Raw genomic sequence first — 22,663 nt, 5'->3', positions numbered from 1 at the left:
ACTAAAAATTATAATAAAAAAACCTAAAAATTCAAATCACCCCCTTTCCCTAGAACTGATATAAATATAAATAAACAGTAAAAATCATAAACACATTAGGTATCGCCGTGTCCGAAAATGCCCGATCTATCAAAATATGATAACGTTTTTCCACTGCGTTTAACCCCGTAACGAAAAATCGTGCCCAAAGTCAAAAATGGCACTTTTTGCCATTTAAAAAAAAAACTAATTCTATATAAAGTGATCAGTCCTAAAAATGATAACATTGTAAACGTCATCAAAATCCACAAAAAACTACACCACCCACAGCTCCATACACCAAAGTATGAAAAAGTTATTAGCGCCAGAAGATGGCAAAATCCCCCCCAAAAATTTTGTACAGGAGGTTTTAATTTTTTTAAATGTATGAAAACATTATAAGACCTATACAAATTTGGTATCCCCGTAATTGTACCCACCCAAAGAATAAAGTAGACATGTCATTTGGGGCACACAGCGAAATCCGTAAAATCCAAGCCCACAAGAATACGGCACAAATGCATTTTTTACCAATTTCACTGCATTTGGAATTTTTTTCCCGCTTCCCAGTACACGGCATGGAATATTAAATACCATCATTTTGAAGTATAATTTATTACGCAGAAATTAAGGCATCACACAGCTCTGTACGTGGAAAAATTAAAAAGTTAGAGATTTTTGAATGTGGGGAGTGAAAAATGAAAACGCAAAAATGAAAAAGGGCTGCGGCGGGAAGGGGTTAAGAATAGATTGTAGAGGAGAGAGTTTAGTGAGCGTAAGACCGATTAGTAAAGAGCTATAGTAGTCTAGAAGAGAGTGAATCAGAGCGGCAATTCTAAAGATGGTTTTGAGATGCATGCAACAAAAGCGAGCAAGAGTTTGAATAAATGGTGTAAATGAGAGGTCAGAGTCCAGCACAGCCATGAGATGGCGGCCTGCTTCATTGGGATTCTGATGATACCGCAGACGGAAATTTACAGTAAAGGTCAAGGTTTGGTTGGTTAGATGGTGAAAACACAAGAAGTTCAATCTTAGAAAATTTGAAAAATTTGATTTCAAGAAGAAAGAGTACATGATGTTAGAGATGGACTATGTGGATTGTGCCTGTGGAGTATTCAGAACGAAAGAGATTCATTCAATTCAATTGTATTAAGGTGAGAAATGACTCCATTTGTCACTTTCACATGACTTTAGAGGAGAGGTTTTTTTATTATCTGTCATCTTACAGGTACAATACTTACCTACTACTGGTTGTAAACTACAAAGTGTTATTATTGTGCAGAGCTAAAGGAGCCTCTTACTGATTGTGACTGTTCATAAAATAGTTTTATTTTTGAGGCCCCTCTTTTAGTTTTGCCCAGCGCCCCGGAATATCATCCAATGCACTTTTAGATGTGGTGACACAGAGAATGTTGAGGTGTTAAGTGCAACTCAAGAATGTCAATGGTGATTATTGCATCCTGTAGTCCTAAAAATGACCTCCAAGACTTCCAATTACCCAAGTCTATTACACCACTACATAAGTGCAATCTATTATACCAGTTATCAAAAGTTCCAGTACACTTGTGGGGTAAATTTAGTGTGAAAAATAAAAACCCTACAAACCAGGTATCTGTAATTTACATGCTCTACAAACAAATACATAAAAACAAATGGCCACTTTGGAATAGAAAAGGCTTTTTTTTTCCATTCTGGAGTGCAGAGAGAAGGTGGTAATATTTGATTGTGTCTGAAGCATCTTGTATTGTGTTGTGTTTTTGCATCATATTAACAGGGGATATATGTCACACCAATGTTTTTTCTGTGCACAGGTCCTTCCAAAGATGACTTCACATATTGTGAATGAGGTTGACAACATTTTGGGAAACAAGCCATTCAGCAAAAAGGATTACAGATCATAACCTACTGCATGAAGAGCAGTCTGCATGGTTCTTATAGTGCCCTTTATATAGTACTGGATGACCTGTTAATGGATTTCCCAGATACCGGCTCCAGTACTTGTCATGAGTGGAGATTGCTACCACTAATCCCAGAAGCACAGAAGAAAAAACTGTATATATTCTTTGTACCTGTTTCTTACCATTGATTTCATGCATACCGCTTGTGCTGAGATACAATGAATGCCATGTGAAGAGGCACCAGGAAAACAAAGACTTTCAATGGAAGGAATACGTTCTAGGAGAGACATGTAATATGCAATATGTTTTATTACAGCTTTGTTGTTCTTTGCGGGAGAGGGGAACCTAATTCTGTATTATATTGGGTAAAAAGTTTGGGAAACTATGCATAAGCCTCAAACATCACTAACACTTTATCTAACGGCACTCTATCCTCGTAGTATGTAAAACCCGGCAGAATAGATCATGGTTTTACTGTATAGAGAGTTAATATGGTCCAACAATTAGTTTTCCATATGTGAGGCTGTTCGGGGGGTCTTGGGAAGCAGTGAGTGAAAAGTTTACTTAGACGATAGATTTTTTTTTCAGATTTTATATGGTTTAATTAGAAATGAAGGCACTTTACAATTAAAGACTCTGCACTGTTTTTAACAAAATACCTTATTTTCTTCATGTACAAATCAGGCAAAAAAATAATAATATTATTTCCTAGACATAACATACAGGATATTGTCATTTTGGGTCTCCAAATATAAGCTTGAAGAACAGAACGCTTATAGAGAGGCTGTAGGATACAGCCTATTTATGTAATGATGCATTCTGCATTGTACCCTTTGGGGCGCTACAATGGAACTGAACCCTAAAATCTTAAAAGGTCACATACTATTGGGGTCCCATTGCCAGTAATAGGACACTCTAAGTTCAGGTTAGTTATCATGTGGAATTGGTCAAAAGTGCATGACCCATTTATTCCAAGATAGGAACTCAGGATCTAGGGCAACAAAATGCATGATTGCACATCTATACCATGGCCTGATATTCGGGTTTTTCATTATTTCAATCATTTAAAATAACGTAATAGTTTTATGGAGATTAGATGATAGATTTTTGTGGGGGGTGGATTACTTCTTTAAATACGTTGTGTACTTCAGAGTTTTTGATTTTGAAAGCATTTGCATGTGTAGCTTTTGTCCTACTTTATTGTAGCAACCATGCTTTAACATAAGCAGGATATTAGAGGAAATTTTATAGGCAACCAAAGTAAACCATATTATTATTTGTATCTTTCCATTGATAATTCAGGTGCATGGAATTACTTTAGTCTATGACTTATTCTGGTGCTGTAAATCTACAGTGTTGTTTTTCTTCTATGCCCCACCTAATGTTTAAAGTTATCCTGTGTCAATGTCAGACCATTCCCACGTCTTGAGCATTATTTCAGCAGGTAACCTATAGGCTTGCTGAAAATCTGCAGTTTATATATATACATATACAGTTTATATATTTATATATATAATTCTAACTAGACCCTCAACAATTATTTTCATTTTATATATACAGGCGGTCCACTACTTAAAGACACCCGACTTACAGACAAGCCCTAGTTAAAGACGGGCCCCTCTGCCCACTGTGATCTCTGGTGAAGCTCTCTGGATGCTTTTCTATAGTCCCAGGCTGTAATGATCAGCTGTAAGGGGTCTGTAATGAAGCTTTATTGATAATTATTGTTCCCATTACTGCAAAACATTTTGAAAATGCAATTGTCACTGGGGCAATTTTTTTTGTCATCTGGCGTTACAATTATAAAATATATAGTTCCGACTTACATACAAATTCAACTTAAGAACAAAACGAAAGAACCTAACCGGGGACTGCCTGTATATATATTCAATCCATTTTTCACATAACAAAAGAAAAATTCATATCAGTATCAAGCTAACATTAAGCTCGCAGGGGGTTTACATCATCTACTCATCACCCTCCCAAATGTCAGAATAGATAGGTAGGAATTTAGACATGCATTACTTTTTCTTAGGCCTCGTGCACATGACCGTGTTCTTTATATGGGTGAAGAACAAGGCAGGGTGGACATGTGGGGGTGGGGGGGCTGCTCACCCTTCCACTCTCCATAGGAAGCTTCCTAGATAGGCTGGGCTGCAAATCTAGGAAGGAATAGGACTTGTTTTATCTTTTGTGGTTTAGGCATGGAGTGGTGAGACAAGGTGTGGTGACTGCACCATGACTAATAATATGTAATAGACTTCTATGGGGACGTGATGGCTCCCAATACGGCTGTGCAATCAATGGCTTTAAATCAAACCTTTCACCAGGAATGTCATTTTTAGCTGATTATGGGTTTCAATAGCCTATGCAGATTTAATTTCAGTAGTTCATATAAGATTATTTCACATTACCTTGCTCCCTGTCAGCAGCATGTGGTGAGTCCGGGGGAGGTGGATTGGGCATCTGCAGCCTGTATGTGAATGTATTTCACCATACATTCTTTCTTTCCTCCACACCATCCCTGCCTGCTCAATGTGGGGAGGGATGAGGGAGCTGGATAAGTGTGAAAGAGAGGAGACTGACACAGGCACACACAGGCTGCAGCTGCCCCCCCCCCCCGGGTTTCCACTGGGACTCAGCACAGGCTGCTGGCAGGGATTCAGGTAATGTAAGATAAACTATTAAAATGATTAGAATGCTTACGAAGGCATAGGATAGGCTATTGGAACCTGTCACCAGATAAACATTACATTTCTGGTTCAATTTAAGGAAATGTTTGCCCTTTCTCTGTTCACCAAAGTAAAGCATGGTAACCAGACTTTCATAGCAAAACATCAAAATGATTTGCAGCTTTAATCATTTGGGGCATTAATGTTTTTCTAAAAAGAAAAAGCTCCATTATATACCCTATACTGGGCTATACTATGGTGGGGGGGGGGCACTTTTGTAGGTTCAACACCAAGATACAAAAAGTAAGAATCACTTGTATTACCATCTTTTATCAAAGTTTAGCTTTAGTGATTATCCATACTTTGGATTATACAAATATTGTACATTATCTTATATAATTGCTGGTTGTAAGTATAAAAAAACTAAAGGATCTTGTTTTTTATATATTTTTTCCTAAATGTACTTAATCTGTAAAAAATGAGAGAATTTGGATGTACTGAATTATATAAAGAGCAGTATGGTATTTTTGAACCTGTATATTTTATAATGGAAGGTTATTGGTGTAATTTCTAAGTAAAACGTAATCCTCACAAAGTCTGCAGGTAGCTCTTTTTGTATCATGAAATCTGATCATGTGAAATGGTTTGTAACAATATACATGTGTTTAAAGATAAATATTACAGAAAAGTATACAGATAAGACTGAAAGTCATATACACATATAACACAGCTTTATAAAGCGCAGCCACAAAATGGATTTTCCCACAAACGAAAGTTATTCACGGGATAGGGCCTAACTTGCTGACCCATGGGAGTCTCAGTGCTGAGACCCCCACAGATCGCAAAAAAACAAGGTGTCTGTCGGACCCCTTGTCACTCCGTCAGATTCATGGAGCAGACGGACGCACGTGACCGTTTGCTACATTAATTTCTATGGATTTGATGGAAATTGACGACCCACACTGATCAGCAAGTTAGGGCCTAACTTTCGCTTGTGGGAAAACCCCTTTAAAACTAGAGGACCACGTTACTTAAAGGAAATCCAGCATCAAGAAATAATGCATGGATAAACCAGGGACACTCATAGATCCGGGCACCATGACTGTGGTAATCTTCTTTTATTTGTTATCCATGGGCTCCTTCCTTCTTAAATATACTTTTGAAATAATGCTAATGAGTCAGAAGGGTTCCTGGGGGTGTTACCAGAGCTTCTCTGTGCTGCAGATTCACGTGCTGCAGATTCACATTGTCTCACCCTCAATTTCGGCTCCTTCCCACTGTAACAGCCTGTGAACCTGTGGCACAGAAGAGCTCTGGGAACTGTCCCAGTAGCCTCTCATGCTCATTAGTTGATTTTAGAAGGAAAGAGGACATAGATAACACATATAAGAAGATTACCACAGTCATGATGCCTGGATCTAAGAGAAAGTGTCCCTGGTTCATCACAATGGATTTTGATGGTAGACTTTTTTTTTAAAGAAAACCCTGTAGGCACTGTGCACATCTGATGAAGGGCCTAAGAGGTCAGTCAAAGTTCATTTTAAAATCCAACCACTGTTACCTCCCTAAAAAGGACCAGGAAATACATACAGCACCTCTCCTTTTTGGCCATGCTCCCTTGCCGTCCACTTCCCGGGAATATTCTCAACAATGAATTGAAGAAGAAACCCTTGTGTTATGCTCCATTCCCTCGTTCCCTTTATTTGACAAGCTCTGTGCAGCACTGCATAATTTGTTGCCGCTATATAAATAAAGAATTATTATTATTAGGTATAACCCAGTGGGGCAGATTTACCAATGCATTGCCATTCTTTTCCTTGCCTTGTGTATTACTGAATTTGTCAGATACATTTTTAGCCAAACATAATGTAATGTACGGTTCTCGGAGCAGCAGTATTGGTCCAGGTATTGCTAGGTTTATCACTGAAGATCTGCTGGCAGACATTGTTTTTATAATATTTCCCTTTCTACGAAAGTAAATTATTGGATGAGATTGCTTCTTAGTATAATCTATAAACGGGTTGTTGAAGGATGTCCTCTACTTATTCACTGCATGACAACCTTCTTGCTATTGCTGCATGTAGACCTTAATAATCAACCTATATTCAGAAGTATATATCTGCACTGTTACTGAGCAGTCTAGCCAGGTTTATACACTGTGTATATCTACTACTATAGTATCTTCCATATCCCAGCTATCCAACCAAGACAGGGTAAATATAGCTGTCATAAATCAATCATATCATTAAGAAGACTTTGTTCAAATTGCGCATATTTTAGGCTTCTTTTTCAGCCAAAAACAGAATTCGAGCTCCAAAATGAGAATATATATAGAAAAATAAGAAAATCTACTGTCAAAGTCAGGCATGATAAACCAGGGACCCTTACTCACAGACCTAGGCGCTGTGACTGTGGTAACCTTCTTATATGTGTTATCCATGGCCTCCTTCCTTCTAAAATCAACTTTTGTGGGATATTACAGCAAGGAGAGGGAAAGGGGAAGTGCTGAGGGAACAGGGGGAAGGGTAAACCATGCTCTTGCACAGTGTAACAGTCTGTGAAACTACAGCATGAAGATGCTCTGGTAACAACCCCCCCCCCCAAGGCCTCCTGATTCATAATCATATATTTAAAAGTTGATTTTAGAAGGAAGGAGGCCATGGATAACACATAACACATATAATCTTTTGTGATCTCATGGCTGCAGAGGAAGTTTCAGCACATAGTGGAGGGGGGAGTGCTTGTGTACACTGCAACAGTTTGTGAATCTGCAGCATGGAGGGGCTCTGGTAATGCCCCTAGTGCCCTTCTGGCTCATTAGCATAATTTTAAAAGTTGATTTTATAAGGAGGAAGGCAATGGATAGCAAATATAAGAAGATTACCGCAGTCACAGTGCCCTGGTTTATCATGCCTGATTTTGGAGACCGCTGGAGACAGCTTTACCTACAACAGAGTTTTTACTATAGTCAATACTTTTCTTTTTATACTTTTCTTTACTTTTATAGTCAGACCATTTCACAACATATGACCCTACAGTAAATACTATATGCAAAAGTAGTATCGGTATTATATATAAAGTACAAGATATATATTCTATTTTAAGGTTACAACATTTTAGATTTCTTATATGAAGATGTAATAGGGCTTTATTCTGCTGTTGATATAACTAATGAAATTACCTATAGCTAAGTTTACAGTATATTTTTGTGATTATTGCTTGTTTTACTCCTTCCGTTGGAAATTTGCAATCCTTATCAAGTCACCATACTTCTAATAAAAATCTACCTATATTGAATTGGTTGGAAGCAGTTGGATCTACTACTGCATTTATACTTGCCTGGTGTGTATTAAAGGAGCTGCTTATAAAAGAGGATTTGTTGACTCTGAGTTAATTTACTAATTAGAAATAGTAGGAACAATTCCCACACAGCAAATGTGTTTCATACACACAAATCTAAATAGAGTTGTTTACATATGGAGATCTAGAAGCTTCATTCACATGAAGTGGACAGTTACAGTTATTTTTGCAGATTAACATCTATGTGACATCACCGGCTCTCCAGCACTTTAGAATCCGGCGCACGCACAGGCGCACGCATGGTGCGCCGTGCCCAAGCGCGGTGCGCCGAGTTATAAGTTAATATAACTTATAATTCTGCGATAGGGGCTTTGTTCCCCTAACAAAAATATGCTCTGGCACCAGCTCACCCTGAGCTGGTGCCATGTATATGTGTATAAACCTACCACTTTTAAGTGGTAGGTTTCCTTTAAAGGAAACCTGTCACCAGGAGACCCATTTTTAGCACTCCCCCAGTCCCCACAGAGCATAGTACATACACTGCCAAAGTGTTTTTGTATAAAAAATTGGTTTTACAGAAAAAAAGATATGTTATATTGTACCTTTCATCAGCATCTGCTGTGTGACTAGGCAGTTGCCTTTTGGGAGGGGCTGGAAAGGAGCAGTTTCTTGGCACTCTTTGGGCCCCTTGGTACCAATTGAGCATCGTTGCCACGCCACAGCCTACCTGAGTATTGTTGCTGACCATGTCCATCCCTTTATGACCACAATGTACCCAACATCTGATGGCTACTTTCAGCAGGATAATGCGCCATGTCATAAAGCTGGAATCATCTCAGACTGGTTTCTTGAACATGACAATGAGGTCACTGTACTCAAATGGCCTCCACAGTCACCAGATCTCAATCCAATAGAGCATCTTTGGGATGTGGTGGAACGGGAGATTCGCATCATGGATGTGCAGCCAACAAATCTGCGGCAACTGTGATATGCCATCATGTCAATATGGACCAAAATCTCTGAGGAATGCTTCCAGCACCTTGTTGAATCTATGCCATGAAGAATTGAGGCAGTTCTGAAGGCAAAAGGGGGTCCAACCCGTTACTAGCATGGTGTACCTAATAAAGTGGCCGGTGAGTGTATATTATCATTATTGCATAAAAAAGGCTATTGGCTATTGCCAAGAAAATATCCACAGAGGGTCATCTGTACATAAGATACTTCTTCTGGAAAGAGGCACGTGCACCTGTGTGACCATGGTTAGATTTCTGTCCACTAGAAATAAATAATGAAGGTTTCTATAGGAGGACAGTAAGCAGAGATCTAGAAAACTGTGAGGAATTGATACAGTAAGTATGTTGGAAAATTGTATAACGTTTGATTATACAAACAATAACCTTTATTTGCTGAAATCGGAATACCCCTTTAATCTTCCCAAACACTACAAATTAACAATTTCAATGAACCCTGCTCCGATTTCCCATTCCCACAGCACAGCCTCCACATTCTCTATACTAGGGTGTGCATTTTGGGTATATTCTCTGAAAACAGTTAGTATGTGTTGATGCTGAATCTTCACCAATCCGATATTGAGCACATTTGATGGCTATGTTCTCAATATTTTTATCCTGGAGAACCCCTTTAAGACAAGAAATACACCAGTTGTAAAGAATGGACTAGTTGAAGAACAGCATTTTCTTGTGATATTTCTAGTGTTTGCAGCTTCAGGCAATACAATCTCAGTCTGGTTTAATTTTACAGCAATATATTTCTGTTTACTAAGATTTCCATCAGTTTTATGTGGATTAAACTTCGAATCAATTCTGATATTGCTCTGCTGTGCTAAGTAGAAAAAAAGATTGTAATCTTTGTTCAGTCTCTTCTATTCCACTGTGTACAATACTGAAATGCCAATAAATGCTAGATGAAGCAGAACTACTGGAAGTGGGGGAACAAATACACAGAAAATGAAGTTCTTGTGCCACAACACCTTCAAATATAGGCCATGTATCATGACCATAAAATGGACTGCACTGTGCACTACAACCTGTGTGCATGAGTGTCCCACATGTGATAATATATGTGATGATGAATAATTATGTGTGATGAATGTGTGTATGAGTTCCCTCCATGTATGTGATGAATGTGTGTATAGGGGAATAGTAGATGAAGCCGTGTTATGGCAGCGAAACGGATGTAGGGCAAGGTGCAATATGTGTAAAGAGGGATCCATAGAAGACCTACATTACGTGGTGACCGATGTGTGTTATTTAGTACATAGCAGCTTTGATGCGGTCCCAGAACTTGTAGCGCAACCAGAAATACAACCGTTGCTAACCACGGCGTTCAATGCTGGGCGATGCATATGTGCTCTCAATAATAGTGTTACTTAGACAACGGAACGCAGTTTATGTACACAGATATTACAATTTAAAGGGGTTATCCGGGTTTAAATTTTTTTTTATGTCCGGGCTGGGGAGGGCTAGTTAAACATAATAAACATGTACTTACCTCCTCTGGTGCTGCCGATGTCCCGCGCCGCGGCCCGTCTTCTCTGTGCGCCGGTTGCATTACACCGGTGCACAGGGAGCTTCCGGCCGGCCGGAAGCTCCCATGCGCACCATCTCTCAGCGCTTACAACGCTGAGAGATAGGGACGCATGGGAGGAGCCGTCCACAACGCGGACCGGAAGCTCCCTGTGCGCGGCTTCCGTGCCCCTGTAAACAAACAGGGGCATGGATCGAAAGGGACCGCGGCGCGGGACAACGGCGGCGCCGGAGGGGGTAAGTACAGGTTTATTATGTTTAACTAGCCTTCCCCAGCCCGGACATAAAAAAAAAATTTAAACCCGGATAACCCCTTTAAAGACTGTGTTCCGCAGCGAGTTTGAATAGGACTCGAGAAGCTACACCCACCGTACAGATTGGGGAACACTGCCTGTATAGGCTGGTCTTGCCCGAGGTCAGGACAAAGTTCCCACTAAGGACAATATACACAATACCAGTTATTGCTCCGCTTGTGTGAGAAACAAGTGGAAGCAACCTACAATAAACTTACATAGCGTCTACAATAACGGGGGTTTATTGCTGGCAGCAAGAAAATAGGACCTTGAGTGATGTCACAAGCATGTGACTAACATGCTTCAGGTCCAATTACAAACATGCTATCCATATTCATGTGAATGCCCTCAATGCCCTTAGCTCATGTCACAACCAGGAACTGCCACCCACTTCAGGTATAGCCGATTATGATTTTATAAGGACTGATGTCCAAGGCTAGGAAGAAGCCAGCTGCATGATACAGGTACCATAGGAATTGCTCTCTCCAGCTGTGCCAAAACTATTATTTGTCAGTAACTTGAGTCACTCTTTAAAGGTTGCTGGTAGTCTTTGGTGTTCTGAAAACATGGGCGCCCTCGTCTTGCTACTCATCCTGCAGAAGCAGTAGCTCCTGTAGCAATGTTGGCTAAATTGAAGATACGAGCGCACACATGAAAAAAGTCTTCATGATACTAGGCTAAAACAGGCCAAGCATGAAGAAAATCCATCAACAGAACTTTTTAACAGGATTGGTGGGCGTCCCAAAGGTTATAGCATACCTGATCAGAAACTAATCGCATATCCTAGAAATATGCAAATATTTTATGTGATGTGAACAGTCTTCTTTTTAGGGAATTTTTTTTAGTTTGTTTATTTTGGGAACACTTTTTCATGTTCACATGGCTGGATGGTCTGCCCATTCCTATACTGTGCTGAAAAATAAGGTACCTTTTTAAAGAAATCCTACATATGGATGTAAGAAAACAAAATTTCTGGACATTATCAGACTTATGTTCTGCATTTATTTAGTGGTTTATTCTCCGTAGCTTCTGCTGGTAACTTGCAGTCATCTCAGAATTGCTGCTGTTACTATACTGGGATAACTCATGGATAAAACGCAAGGAAGGACAACATGAAGAGAAATCCAACCCAATCTTTATTGTACATGTTGCCGATTACAAAAAAAAAAAAAAAGAAAAAATACATAAAAGACTTTGCTGCTCCAAATTGTAAGGCGAAGTTCAGAGAATTTACTTTGATCCAGTAGACAGCAGGGCTATAAGGCCAGAAGCAGCACTTATAGACAGGATGTAGTTTCTGAAATCAGACAGTTAAGGAACAAAGAAGTTCCAACAAATATTGCGAGACAAAAAAATAAGGAAATCAAATAAAGCTGTCCCTCCCAGGACCATGGATAATGGTGTGAATCCCTTGCTATAGGAAATTGTAATTCCCTTGCTCACATAAACTATCCTTCATTTACACTACGTGCATCTTTTTTCGGTCTTCGTCCTCCCTTTGTTGTCTGGAAACAGAGCAATAAATAACATAATACATATACAGCCACCTCTGGATGTGAAAAAAAAAACAACCTAATATTGTCAAGCCCCCCCTCCAATTCCTTAGTTGGTAACATTACCAATTAAAGGGACCCGTCACTGGAGAAACGCACCAGTCACATTCCACCATGGCTCCACGACCCCTAGGAACATGCTAGCAGCCAAAAGTCACAAGAGATGAGACAGATTGTATTAAAGAGGGGGGCTGCATTGCTCCCTGCGTCCAGCCAGAGGATCTGGGGCATAATTGGAACTACTCCAGTCAATGAGTGCCCTCGTCCGATCAGGAAAATGGAAATGATGTCCCATGAGCGAGGAGGCCAGTCATTGGATTAAGCAGATCCCGTTACCCCCTTGAACTTGAGGTCGGGCATATCCAGGAGTTGGAGCAGGCCAAATGTGATCTATAGTGTTATTTTTTTTTCTTACTGCTGCCCCCCTCCATATTACATGAAGCTCCCTTTAATATTTACATTAAATATCTCATGAAACTTTTTCACTGTACAGTTATAACAGTTATGGGCTCTTACAAATCCCAACATGTTTATTTTAGTAAATATATGTCATTTGGTGGCTGAGCTTCACCCATTTTTCACGCCTCTCACATGATGTCACCTCCCTCTCCAGTATGGGAGAAAGAAGTATCCTTCGTGCAGGAGGCATGGGTTTTATACAACGATCCCCACATGTCAAAATTAAAGACAAGCCGGGATCGTGGGGAAGATGGCTATGGGCTAATATGTGTAGTTTCATTTTATTACCAACTCGTGGTAGATTTCCTTTAATCAAAATAAGTAGAGATGACAGGTCCCCTAAGTGTGTGTAGTATCTCTGGAGGACTCTACTGCCGAATTCCCTGATGCGGAAACATACACCCTCACTGCTCCACAGTCCTACCTGACATATGTATAAGAGATCAGAAAACCTGATCAAACTGTACTGTAAAAGTGAAAGGATACACTGTGGGGTTGAAGTTCTTCAGCAGAAAGAATGAGGCAACAATGACCAGAATCAGGAACAATGTGTTGTTGTAGAAAATGGAGAAGGTAGTAGCCTCGTAATCCGCAACCTCGTTTTTCTTCCAAAGGATCCTTAAATCATAGAATAATAAATAAAACTGCACAGAATATTTGTCAATTAAAATTAACATAGTTTTATCTACAACTATGAGACTAAATAAAAGAATCAGGGTGTGTATACACAATCTATCCCAAATGTGTAACAATCACAACATTGAATCTGTTTTTCAAAAGGGACAGAACATGATGTACGCCTATATGATGCGAGTGATGGCCCATCAGGGGGCCGCAGGAGTCACTCATTGGCTGCCACCATGATGGCGAGAATGAAGGGTCAAAGGCAGAAATGAAGAATATAGAAAACAAGTCACAGCAAGCAGTGGGGAATAAATCCTGTAAATATTTAAATCCTACTGCTCGAAAAGCTGCATTAACAATAAAGCTGCACTCTAACATACCGATTATTATGAAACCCTACATACGTGTATGTACATTCTGTCCAGGGCACTTACCTTTCATCCTTTTCCTTACGAGACATCTTCCTATTGTCAGCCTCGGATAGTTTGCGGGTTACTTCCCGTGAGACGGCATCTTCACGCTTCTGGGCCACCCTGAAAAGGAAAGCAAAGTAGAATTAAAATCAAATAAGTAATAATTTCAATAATAACAGTACTATAAGGGCAATTGACTAAACCTGCATAGCATAAATTATTTAATGCCACTCCATACACAGGGCAATCTACTTCATGATAATTGAATAGAACATAACTTAACCCCTTCCCGTCGCAACTTTTTTATTTTTTCATGTACAGAGCTGTGACGGCTTGTTTTCTGATTAACAATTTGGTGGTATTTAACATTCAATACTGTGTACTGGGAAACGGGAAAAAAATTCCAGATGCAGCGAAACTGGAGAAAAATGCATTTGCGCCCTTTTCTTTTTAGGTTTCAGCTTTCACTGTATTGCACTGGTTTTATAATGTTTTCAAAAATAACCTACTGTACAATTTCTATTTTTTTTTTTTTTTAATTTGCCATCTTCTGGCTCTAATAACTTTTTCATACTCTGGTGTACGGAGCTGTGGTGGTGTCATTTTTTGCGGCTTTTGATGACTGTACGAGGCTGTCATAGTGACCGGTCGCCGCCCCCCTATGACGTCCCGGGGAACGACGATCTTCGCCAAGATGGCGGTGTCTATGCGATGGACGGGTTGACAATATGCAGCACAAGCTTACCGGCTATGGAGAGGGCTCAGCCCGTGAGTCCTCCCCATGCACCTGCAGCCGACGTACTATTACATCACATGTCGGGAAGGGGTTAAAGGAAACCTATCATCAGAAGTCTACCTATGGTCTGATGGTGGGTTGCCAGTAACATGCTAAAACCTAATCCGTTTTTACTTAATTCTAAAATACTTTCTAAACTAAACTTTAAGTACCTAATATGCTAATTATTGGCAGAGGCTACTGGGGTGTACTGCCTCTCCACACAGAGGGAGCAAAGGCTAATCCACGCCCCAGTGGCCTCTACCATCCTTCCTCCTACGTCCTCAGCACGCTCCTCACACTTTTGTAGTGGTCACAACTCCTTCAGAGCTCTGTGCTTGCATCTGAAGCCAGAGCTACTGTGAATGCAGTACAAAAGCCCAGGGATAGGTCTCTACCCGATAGCGTATGCACTTTCATTGAAACACATGAAATCTCTAACAAGCTACTAGGTTCTCATTAGTGATCTATGCATTTCATTGGAAACGCACAAGCAATCAGACTGAGCTTCACCCCTGGGCGTTTCTGAACAAGGTAAATGCCCCGTGTAACTGCACTCTCAGCCTCTCCATGGTCTGTTCTGTATTCTGGTTGCTGAGAACAATTCATAGGGGAACATTTATAACTGGCGTAGGAGCAGTGCAAGGCTTGACAGCTAAAACGTGTGTGGGGGTAGGTGTGTGGCTCCCTCCCATGGGTAAGGGAATATGTGCTTCTTGGTGCTGCTGATACCAACACCATGATGTTATACAAGTTACATTTCCTGCAGGATGTTTCAGTATGATACACTTACTCTTATTTACTCAAATCCTGTGCATATGAGACATCTATTTTTGCTGCCCTTGGGTTATATTAAGTATATTATTCTTAAACTACAGTGAACACTCTGTTCTTTCATTATCTGTATTTTTGATATATTTGATGATATCTTGTGCGCCCACACTGTTTCGTGCCAGGTTATTTTTCCTGTGCACAGGTGTCTAATTTAAATATACTTTTATGATTGTTTACAATAAAAATTGATTTATTACATTTGCATTTACTGGTGGAATCAATTTCTTCTTTGGTTTAACTATACAGGCAGTCCCCGGGTTACGTACAAGATAGGGTCCGGAGGTTTGTTCTTAAGTTGAATTTGTATATAAGTCGAAACTGTATATTTTATAATTGTAGATCCAGACAAAAAATTTTTTGGCCCCAGCGACAATTGGAGTTAAAATATTTTTTGCTGTAATAGGACCAAGGATAATCCATAAAGCTTCATTACAGACACTTTACAGCTGATCATTGCAATCTGGGACTATAGTAAAGCATCCAGAAAGCTTCACCAGAGGTCAGAGGGGTCTGTCTGTAACTATGGGTTGTCTTTAAGTCGGGTGTCCTTAAGTAGGGGACCGCCTGTATTGCATGTATTCCACGTGTCTTGGATACTTTGATCCTACTATAGCATATTGCAAATTTGTTCTTTTTGTTTTGATAGCAGGTAGTGTGTATAGTATAGTATAGTCATAAGGCTATATTAGATTATAGGACTGTGTGATGAAGCTGCTCTGACCTCAGTGCCCTTAGCTGATGTCACACACACAAATTGCTATTTACTACAGGAGAAGCTAAAGATGATTTTAGAAGGCTGATAGATATATCAGCTGGATCCTAGGCTAGGAAGAAGCCAACAGCATGATACAAGTATTGGATGGAATTTTTGTCAATTGCTCTCTCCAGTTTTGCGAAAACTATTTTGGCTAGATAACTTTAGAGTTACACATTAAAAGAAATCTATCATTAAAATCAAGCATGGTAAACCAGGGGCACTCACTCGTAGATCAAGACTGTGGCTCTGAGAACTCCCAGAAGCCCTTCTGTCTCTTTGGCATAATTTTAAGTCGATTTTAGAAGGAAGGAGGCCATAGATACAAAATATAAAATGATTACCACAGTGCCTGGATCTATGAGTAAGGGTCGCTGGTATATCAGCATTTATTTTGATGGTAGATTTCCTTTAAATAATAAACAACAATAGTAAAATACTTACTTGTGTTTAAGAACAAATTTTACATTCTTGTAGGCGAAGGCTACCAGGTAGGTGCTGACCAGAGTGATGACAGAGTACAGCACAGCAGATTGGACCAGATCCATGTGCCATATCCTCCAGTATAGCCCTTAAATAAACACAAAATGTCTGCTATTAATGTAATGAAACATCACAATGCATAAGTAGTAGAATTCTGGCATATGTACCCTAGAATGTTCAGAAATGTTAGCTTAATGGGGTGGGTGGCATACAGCGTCTCTATTGTGCTATTCACAGAAATTAAAGACCAAGATGAAGGTAAAGAAAATTCTGCAACAAACTCTCATGTGTATGAATCCACCTCTAGAATAACACATATCATTTATAGTGATATTCCATTTGCAATTGTCATATGTTGGTATTAATAACACACAAAACTTTTGTTCTCAGACTCAAAACAACTCTAGAGTCACCAAACTTGGAAATAAGGAAACACTTTCACATTTCACCAATACTTGACTCTTGTCACGTCTGGTGACAGCTTTACTTTAGTTTCTTTTTTTAAAAAATTAATTCCACATGCGAGGTGGCCATGACGGATAGTACCCCACTTCTGAATGATGCAGAACAGGGATATGTGTGCATTTTTCGGTCTGAACACAGCATTGGAAAGTTTTAAGGACATAGCCAGCAACTTTGAAAACGGACACATAATGTACCTTTTGTGGTTTACAAGTTGGTGGCTGGTGACAGGTTCCCTTTAAAGCTTATAACACACAAACATGCTTGGTCCATGAATCGTGCACTGCGTGGTAGATGCATTTTACAGGCCAAACACTGTATCAAGGACTGGACTCAAAGCAACAAAATTGTACATGATTAGAGATGAGCGGACCCCATGGTTGGGTTTAGCCAACAGACTGGTGGCTGCACAGCCAATCTTCCCAATTGACACCCTAGCAACTAGTCATGACTATGATTGCTCATCAGGTCCACACAATTAGGCACGGTTGCTCTGCAGGGAAGGAGGGAATCCTTGAATTATATATAACTATGATCTGCAGTGTGATCCATGGACTTGGAACTTTCCTGTGAATAAGCCCTAACTGAACAATCAGAAGAAGAAGAAGAAATTGTTGATGTGTCAACCAGTTGGACCACCAGAAATTACAAGAATAAGACCACCATGTCCCCTAAGTGACAGGAGCAGTAATATATGGGGGACTTGTACCACTCCATTACAGGACCCCCCAGACACCCAGTGCACCCCTGTACTTCTATAGAGGAGTATCCCAGATGCATTACACACTGCCCCAGGCACCCAGTGCACCCCTGTTCTTCTATAGAGGAGAATCAGCAGCATTACAGCACTCCCCAGGCACCTAGTGCACTCCTGTTCTTCTATAGAAGAGAATCAGCTGCATTACAGGACCCCCCCCCCAGTGCACCCCTGTTCTTCTATAGAGGAGAATCAAGGCTGCATTACAGGACCGCCCAGGCACCCAGTGCACCCCTGTTCTTCTATAGAGGAGAATCAGCTGCATTACAGGACCCCCCTAGGCACCCAGTGCACCCCATTTCTTCTATAGAGGAGAAACAGCTGAATTACAGGACCCCCCCCCCCCCCCTAGGCACCCAGTGCACCCCTGTTCTTCTATAGAGGAGAATCAGCTGCATTACAGGACCCCCCCCCCAGGCACCCAGTGCACCCCTGTTCTTCTATAGAGGAGAATCAGCTGCATTACAGGACCCCCCCTAGGCACCCAGTGCACCCCTGTTCTTCTATAGAGGAGAATCAGCTGCATTACAGGACCCCCCCTAGGCACCCAGTGCACCCCTGTTCCTCTATAGAGGAGAATCAGCTGCATTACAGGACCCCCCCCTAGGCACCCAGTGCACCCCTGTTCTTCTATAGAGGAGAATCACAGCTGCATTACACTCAGGCACCCAGTGCACCCCTGTTCTTCTATAGAGGAGAATTACAGCTGCATTACAGGACCCCCCCTAGGCACCCAGTGCACCCCTGTTCTTCTATAGAGGAGAATCACAGCTGCATTACACTCAGGCACCCAGTGCACCCCTGTTCTTCTATAGAGGAGAATTACAGCTGCATTACAGGACCCCCCCCTAGGCACCCAGCGCACCCCTGTTCTTCTATAGAGGAGAATCAGCTGCATTACAGGACCCCCCCATAGGCACCCAGTGCACCCCTGTTCCTCTATAGAGGAGAATCAGCTGCATTACAGGACCCCCCCTAGGCACCCAGTGCACCCCTGTTCTTCTATAGAGGAGAATCACAGCTGCATTACAGGACACCCCAGGCACCCAGTGCACCCCTGTTCTTCTATAGAGGAGAATCACAGCTGCATTACAGGACACCCCAGGCACCCAGTGCACCCCTGTTCTTCTATAGAGGACACTCACAGCTGCATTACAGGACCCCCCAGGCACCCAGTGCACCCCTGTTCTTCTATAGAGGAGAATCACAGCTGCATTACACTCAGGCACCCAGTGCACCCCTGTTCTTGTGACTTGAGGAGGTCACAGCCTCTATTGATCAGACACTTATAGATACTAAATTTATAGTTTAAAAAGAATAATCAAAGATACAAAAACAAGAGAGAAAAAGGTCAAACTGATGAGATTAATCAGCAATACAATATAACGTGCTGCAGGTATGGACAGAGAAGTGACTACACCCCCTGCACACATTATAACCTGCCTATACGTATCCCATGATGTCCCGGCTTCCCCCACCGCAGGCGGTGCCACGTCCCGAGAATGAATGGGGCAAACGGTGACGGAAAGCGGCGCACACTTACAGATCGGGATGGCGGACACGATGAAGGCGTTGCCGTAGAAGAGAGCGGAGGATTTGGCGGAGAGGTTGCGGCTGAAGTCCTGCAGGAGGAGATCTTCCTCGGATTGCTGTTTGCTGCTGCCTTTAGGAGCCATGGTGAGTATGGAAGAAGGGTAAGCGACACGTCTCACACTGACTGACCCTTCCCGGCCTCAGTCCCTACCCTCCACTACTGATTCGTCAGCACTAGGGACCGGAAGCGGAAGCGTCACTGGTGGGCGGGGTTCCGCGGTAGGCAACGTGTTTGCCAACCAAGCAACCAAGCTTTCTGGCCATTGGCTACTTTAGAGGGCGGGTGTAGTTAGTGTGACGTAGTGATAGATTTGAGGAATAATCATGGCGGGTGGAGCTGTGGGACTGCTCTGAGTTCTCACAGGACAAGTATTCATTAATATACAAACCCAATTCAAATGCAGCGTGTGGGCACGGCCGTCATTTTAGCTAATAGAGTTGGGGGTTGTTGTGAGGGCACGTTCACACGATGCGTTGCGTCACGTTTTTTATGCGTTTTGACGCATTCCAAAGGCTTCAGCCTTGATCACAGGTTACATTGCGTTTCAACTGCATCTGCTAAAATGCAATGTAACCTCAGCAGGTGATCAAGGCTGAAGCCTTTGGAATGCGTCAAAAAACTTGATACAATGCATCATGTGAATGAGCCCTCTTGGTTATGGTGTGTTCACACATTGTTTTTTTAGATGCAGTTTTCAAAGCCAAAAGCAGGTGTGGATGACCACACGTGAGAACATAATCCACTCCATACTTTTTTGACTGGAGTGGCTGGCTAGTGCGGCCTTGGCACGCTGTGGTAACGTTGCTTGGTATGGGGACTGGGTCATTTAAAACTTTTTAAAACATAACTTTTAATAGCATTCGATTTAAGATCAGGTAAATCTGTGATATATAACATACCTCCCAACGTTTGTGAAAGGGAAAGAGGGACAAAATGGCGGCACGCGTAGCCACACCCCCAATCACTCCCTGGCCACGCCCCAAATTTTAGCCATATTATAATAATAAAAATCATCTCAATTAAAAAAAAAATTATCCTCATTGGGATTTGAACCCAGAACCTGCAGTGTCCATGTACAATAATGTAACAGTGCCCCAACCAACTGAGCTATAATCCCAGCAATTAACAAGGTGTAGAATTTTGGTAACTAAGAACTATGACTACTGTTACACTGTGACACAGATTTAATGCTTTGGTATATAGGGAGGGATCTTCTCAGAGGTTATTATTGTAATTATTGAGACTATTATTATGGAGATGATTATTATTATTTTTACTATTATTAATAATCATCTCCAAAATAATAAAAATAATAACATTTATAATAATAATAGTCTCAATAATTACAATAATAATCTCTGAGAAGATCCCTCTCTATATATCAGTGCATTAGTCTGTGTCACAGTGTAAATGGCAGATAACATGTCTTACTTACCAGAAATCCTCAGCTCTGTATCACTGGGCTTATAGCTCAGTTAGTTATGTTCCTGTCTATGGTGCACAAGGTCCCAGGTTCAGATCTCAGCCTGGCCAAAACTTTATGTAATTTAATTAAATAAAGAGCTTGTGTCTGGGGAAGCCCTGGAGACCATATATGGACAGATGCTGATCTGAAGCTGATGACGTGGTCCCTGCTCTCTCTGCTAAGCCGACACTTCTCTGAAAAGGATTCCCTCCCGATGTAGAAGCCATTCTGTACTGTGAGTTCAGACTTTCAAAGTATTTACTATGGGGACACAGCGCCGGGACACAGTGGGACCTGGGGGGAAAATCCGTGACAATCTCATAGCTGCCCGTGACGCGGGGCAGAGGTAAGAAAAACGGGAAAGTCCCGTCAAAATCGGGACAGTTAGGAGCTATGTATATAATACAAAACACACAAAGCCAGTCTGGAACACTAAGGATTCTGGGAGGACAAATATTATTATCTCACACACAATTTCCTCCTAACGCTACCTCTCTCTGGCCAGCAGAGGGAGTATTAAGGATTCCCAATGTATGTTTGCAGTGTTAGTGTCACAGCTAGGAACTTCCACAACAATATGACACTAGCTTCTCAATGCGTTTCCCCCCAACCCCTCATATAGAGGGAGTAACAAGGTTTGCACTATCTACTGACTAAATAGCAAAGACATCGGCATCCTCGTGCCGGCAGAATGATACAAGCTAGTGTTCATACCATGCTGCCGGCGTACACCATCAGGACCATAGCTCTTACCAATACATGTTGCTAGGCAGAGCTTTAGTTGGATGGCCTGAAAATTGTGTTGTTTGCTGATCCTCTCCTTATTGTAATCGGGGTTCTCAATCATATTTTCTTCCAGTGAAAATACAAGAAAACAGTCAGTTCAAATTATTAACTACCATGAATGTTTCTAAGATCTTACCACATTGATGTTTCTCATTTTGTCTTTATTAGTGAATAGCTGTAATCTGGACTACAGTTTAGATGTAGTGCCTACTGGAAATCTGTGGAAGTCTGAGGTGCACTTCCTGTATAGAAGCTTTTAATAAGATTGGTTCTCTAATGGGGTGCATATAATTCGAAATCATGGGGAGGGCTCCTGGTACATGCCATATGGCCCCCCACCACTTTGCTCCTCAAGGTGCCCCATCAACCAATGGTGGATTACAATGTGTGCGAATTGGAGTGGTCGCATGGCCGGAGGCAGACCCGGAACCCCCCACATGTGTATGGCAGAATGAGGGAACAATACACTCTCTGCTCTGCCATTGACCAAGGAGTGCACGAGACATTAGTGTCCTGGTGCAGACGGCACAGTGACATCACACAATGTGACGCCTGAGGAAGAGGTCATGCTGTGCACCCGTGGAGCGAGTGAAGGTAAATTTTTTATTATTCTGTTATGTTACTGGCTGCTGGCTATAATCAACACACTGGGGGCTGTATATGTTCATTACTGATGGCTGTATATATTAATTACAGGGGGCTGTATATATCCTTTATTGTGGGACTCCATATATTGGAGGCTGTATATATTCATTAATGGGGACTGGATATATTCATTATATTTTCATTACTGGGGGCTGTTTTTTTTTTTTAAATTAAGGTATAAATAACTAGTATAAGGGGGTGCTGCACATCTTAATTAGGTTTTGCTGTATGCTATATTTTCATTAAGGGGGATTTATTATGTATTTTAGTTAGTTATGATTATGCAGCGAATAAATTAAAGTAGGTAAGTAAATAAGTTAGAAGTTATGTGG

At 41.2% G+C, this 22,663-nt stretch overlaps 2 protein-coding genes across 5 annotated transcripts in view; one reads left to right on the top strand and one right to left on the bottom strand.

Annotated features, from left to right (window-relative positions):
- The window catches only part of KCNAB1 (potassium voltage-gated channel subfamily A regulatory beta subunit 1), a 234,298-nt gene extending 226,327 nt beyond the window's left edge, over positions 1-7,971 (top strand). For all 4 annotated transcript variants that reach the window (XM_072142948.1, XM_072142949.1, XM_072142950.1 and 1 more), the window contains exon 14: positions 1,830-7,971. In XM_072142948.1, the coding sequence (XP_071999049.1) occupies positions 1,830-1,919 (90 nt within the window). In that variant the 3' untranslated portion in view covers positions 1,920-7,971. The remainder of the gene's footprint in view (positions 1-1,829) is intronic.
- Positions 7,972-11,840: 3,869 nt separating this feature from the next.
- Positions 11,841-19,641, bottom strand: SSR3 (signal sequence receptor subunit 3). Its single transcript, XM_072142947.1, has 5 exons — positions 19,385-19,641; positions 16,584-16,710; positions 13,798-13,896; positions 13,226-13,357; positions 11,841-12,024 (listed from the first exon to the last, which is right to left on the bottom strand). The coding sequence occupies exons 1-5, from the start codon at positions 19,515-19,517 to the stop codon at positions 11,958-11,960; spliced, it is 558 nt and encodes a 185-aa protein (XP_071999048.1). The 5' UTR covers positions 19,518-19,641; the 3' UTR covers positions 11,841-11,957.
- Positions 19,642-22,663: the final 3,022 nt, after the last annotated feature.

This window comes from Engystomops pustulosus, chromosome 3, assembly GCF_040894005.1.
Source record: "Engystomops pustulosus chromosome 3, aEngPut4.maternal, whole genome shotgun sequence".
In the NCBI taxonomy this organism is placed as follows: domain Eukaryota; kingdom Metazoa; phylum Chordata; class Amphibia; order Anura; family Leptodactylidae; genus Engystomops; species Engystomops pustulosus.
The sequence above is the reverse complement of the archived record's forward strand: the minus strand, read 5'-3'. Positions and strand labels throughout refer to the sequence as shown.